The sequence below is a fragment of the Tupaia chinensis genome, unplaced genomic scaffold (genome assembly GCF_000334495.1).
Source record: "Tupaia chinensis unplaced genomic scaffold, TupChi_1.0 Scaffold000178_1, whole genome shotgun sequence".
NCBI classification, from domain to species: domain Eukaryota; kingdom Metazoa; phylum Chordata; class Mammalia; order Scandentia; family Tupaiidae; genus Tupaia; species Tupaia belangeri.
In genome coordinates this window covers 1230720-1232953 of record NW_006159653.1, presented here as the reverse complement: position 1 = coordinate 1232953, position 2234 = coordinate 1230720, and the positions used below count along the sequence as shown (strand labels likewise).

The following is a 2234-nucleotide window of genomic DNA, read 5'->3' as shown; positions in this document are numbered from 1 at the left end:
CGCGCGCCGGGGGGGCGGGCTGGGGCCGGGGAGCCACTTCGGAACGTGGCTGGAGCAAGGCAGGCCCACTTCTGGGCAAGCGGCAGCGGGCCTGGGAGGGACGCTGCCCGCTGACTGCTCTGAACAATTTCGCTCCCCACTGCTGGGACCAGACAAAAACTTCTGGTGGGTTTTCTTTTTAGGTACCCTTTTATCTGTCATAGGGTGCGTGTACCCGAGACAGAAAGGGAAAGTCCCTCCCGCGGGGCTGGTTACACACAACCCCTCTCTCCACCTCCTCTTAGGATTCTGGGGATCCATGCACACACGCCGGCGAGCCTTCCAAGCCACCAGGTCCAGGGCTCAGACTGCAGTCGGCCATGTGCATGTCCATGCCCTGACCACGACACCACCCGTTGGCCCCATCTGGTGGGATTTTCCACGTGGCCCTGAGCCTCAGGGGCGAAGGTGTGTGGGAGCCCAGTCGAGCTGGGAATGGCCCCTGTGGACCACCCAGTGGCTTGAGAAGCAGGGCCCTACCTGGGCCTTAGCTGAGGGCTGGACCCAGGAAAACTGGGCTGGACTGTGCCACCCCACTAGGCGGCACATGACCCTAAAGACCGCAGGGCCCCTGGGCAGCAGTCGCGGCGGCCTTGATATTGATACATGGCCCAGGCTGGCCTGAGCCTCCCCAAGCCGGGCCCATGAGACCTCCTGCTGGGCAGAGAAGTGCCTGTGGCCCTCCGACCCACCCCTCCAGGGGAGCACTACCAGCCTACGCTGCAGTCAACGGCTGCCCGGTCCCACCTTGCAGGGAGGGGCCATGCTCAGCCTGCAGCACCAGCCTCCCCACGGCAAGGGCAGGATCTGCTGGGTGTCACCCTGGGAAGGGGCGGGGCCACAGAGCAAAAGCCAGCAGACAGTGGTACAGGGCAGACCGTGGTGGCCCCAGGATGGAGGTACCCACCAGGCAACCAAGGGCTGGCCTCCGTGACCACCCTGGGCGGCTGTGCCCAGGAGGATACTTTGCCCACAGTACAGGCCACTGCTTAAATGGTGATGCCTAACACAGCCCTCCCCTCCTGACCACCTGAGACCCAGGAAATGCCCTGGGAAGAAACAGGCTTCTGCCCCTGGGCTGGGCTGGCTCTCGCCCAGCCACTCCTGGGGGCAGCCTGGGCACGGGCAGCTGTCGAGGTAGCCAGCACTTACGAACCCTGCTCGTCTCCCGGCAGGGGGAGGCTGTGCTGAGAGCTGGGCGGGCAGCATGTGGGGGAGAGCCCTGGTTCAAGGCCAGAGGACCAGGACCCCCGGCGGGGCCCACTCAGGCAGGTGTGCCTCCACTGCACACTGGGGAGGCGTCACCATGACCCGACTCACACTGGGCTTGTCTGCCCTGCCGGGCGGAGGCCTGAGCTCGGCCGCTGCTGCAGCAGGTGGACATCTATGTGGGGGAGGCCCTGCTGTGTGGCCCGGAGGGAGCCAGTCAGGTTCCATGGCGCCATGGGGCGTCATGCTGGTGCAGACAGGCTGGGGGTCCAGGGAAGGCAGAGCTGCCGGACACACGCCCCCGCCTGACCTCCCATGAGAGCCCCACGTCACCAGACCTCCTGGTCACCAGACCTCCTGCTCCTGGTACCCGTTCTCGTCCACCGTGGCCTCATGCACACACGGCTCCTGACGCTCAAGGGGCCTGCCCTGCCCTGTGTTGGCCCCTTGGGTCTCCCCTTCATGGTGCCAACAGGGCTGCCACCCGCTAGGCTGTAGTCCCCACTAACCAGTAAATCGTGTAGGCCTCTGCTTGAGCGGGGTCTTGGATATTTGGTTCGTTTAGAAGTTCCTGTATTCCTAGTAAGATCTGCAGGGGAGAGAGAAGCGTGACGTGTTGGAGGCGGAGCCGCGGCTGGGACGGTGCGGACCCGGCTGTGGGCAGCGGCCGCGGGCAGCCCACCTGTTTGATTGTGATGGCCGGCCTCCAGTCCTTGTCCTCCTCCAGGATGGACAGGCACACTGTGCCGGAAGGGTACACGTTCGGGTGGAACAATGGCGGCTCGAACTTGCCTGCAAGTGGGGACAGAGCATCTCAGGGGGGTGTCCCAACTCGAAGATGTCCCTTTTCCCCACTGCCCTCCCGCAGGGACTGGCTGCCAGGCCAAGAGCTTCCAGAAGAGCCAGAAGTGGCTATGGGGCGGCTCCGCCGGCACAGCCACAAGCCTGAGCCCACAGGGGCGAGGCCAGGCTGGCCTGGGTGCCAC

At 65.1% G+C, this 2234-nt stretch overlaps 1 protein-coding gene across 1 annotated transcript in view; it reads right to left on the bottom strand.

Moving 5' to 3' along the window:
• Positions 1-2234, bottom strand: part of UBE2I (ubiquitin conjugating enzyme E2 I) — a 12503-nt gene that overhangs the window by 3200 nt on the left and 7069 nt on the right. The window contains exons 5-6 of the mRNA XM_006146363.2: positions 1931-2040; positions 1758-1837 (exon numbers count right to left, since the gene is read on the bottom strand). Of these exons, the coding sequence (XP_006146425.1) occupies positions 1758-1837; positions 1931-2040 (190 nt within the window). The remainder of the gene's footprint in view (positions 1-1757; positions 1838-1930; positions 2041-2234) is intronic.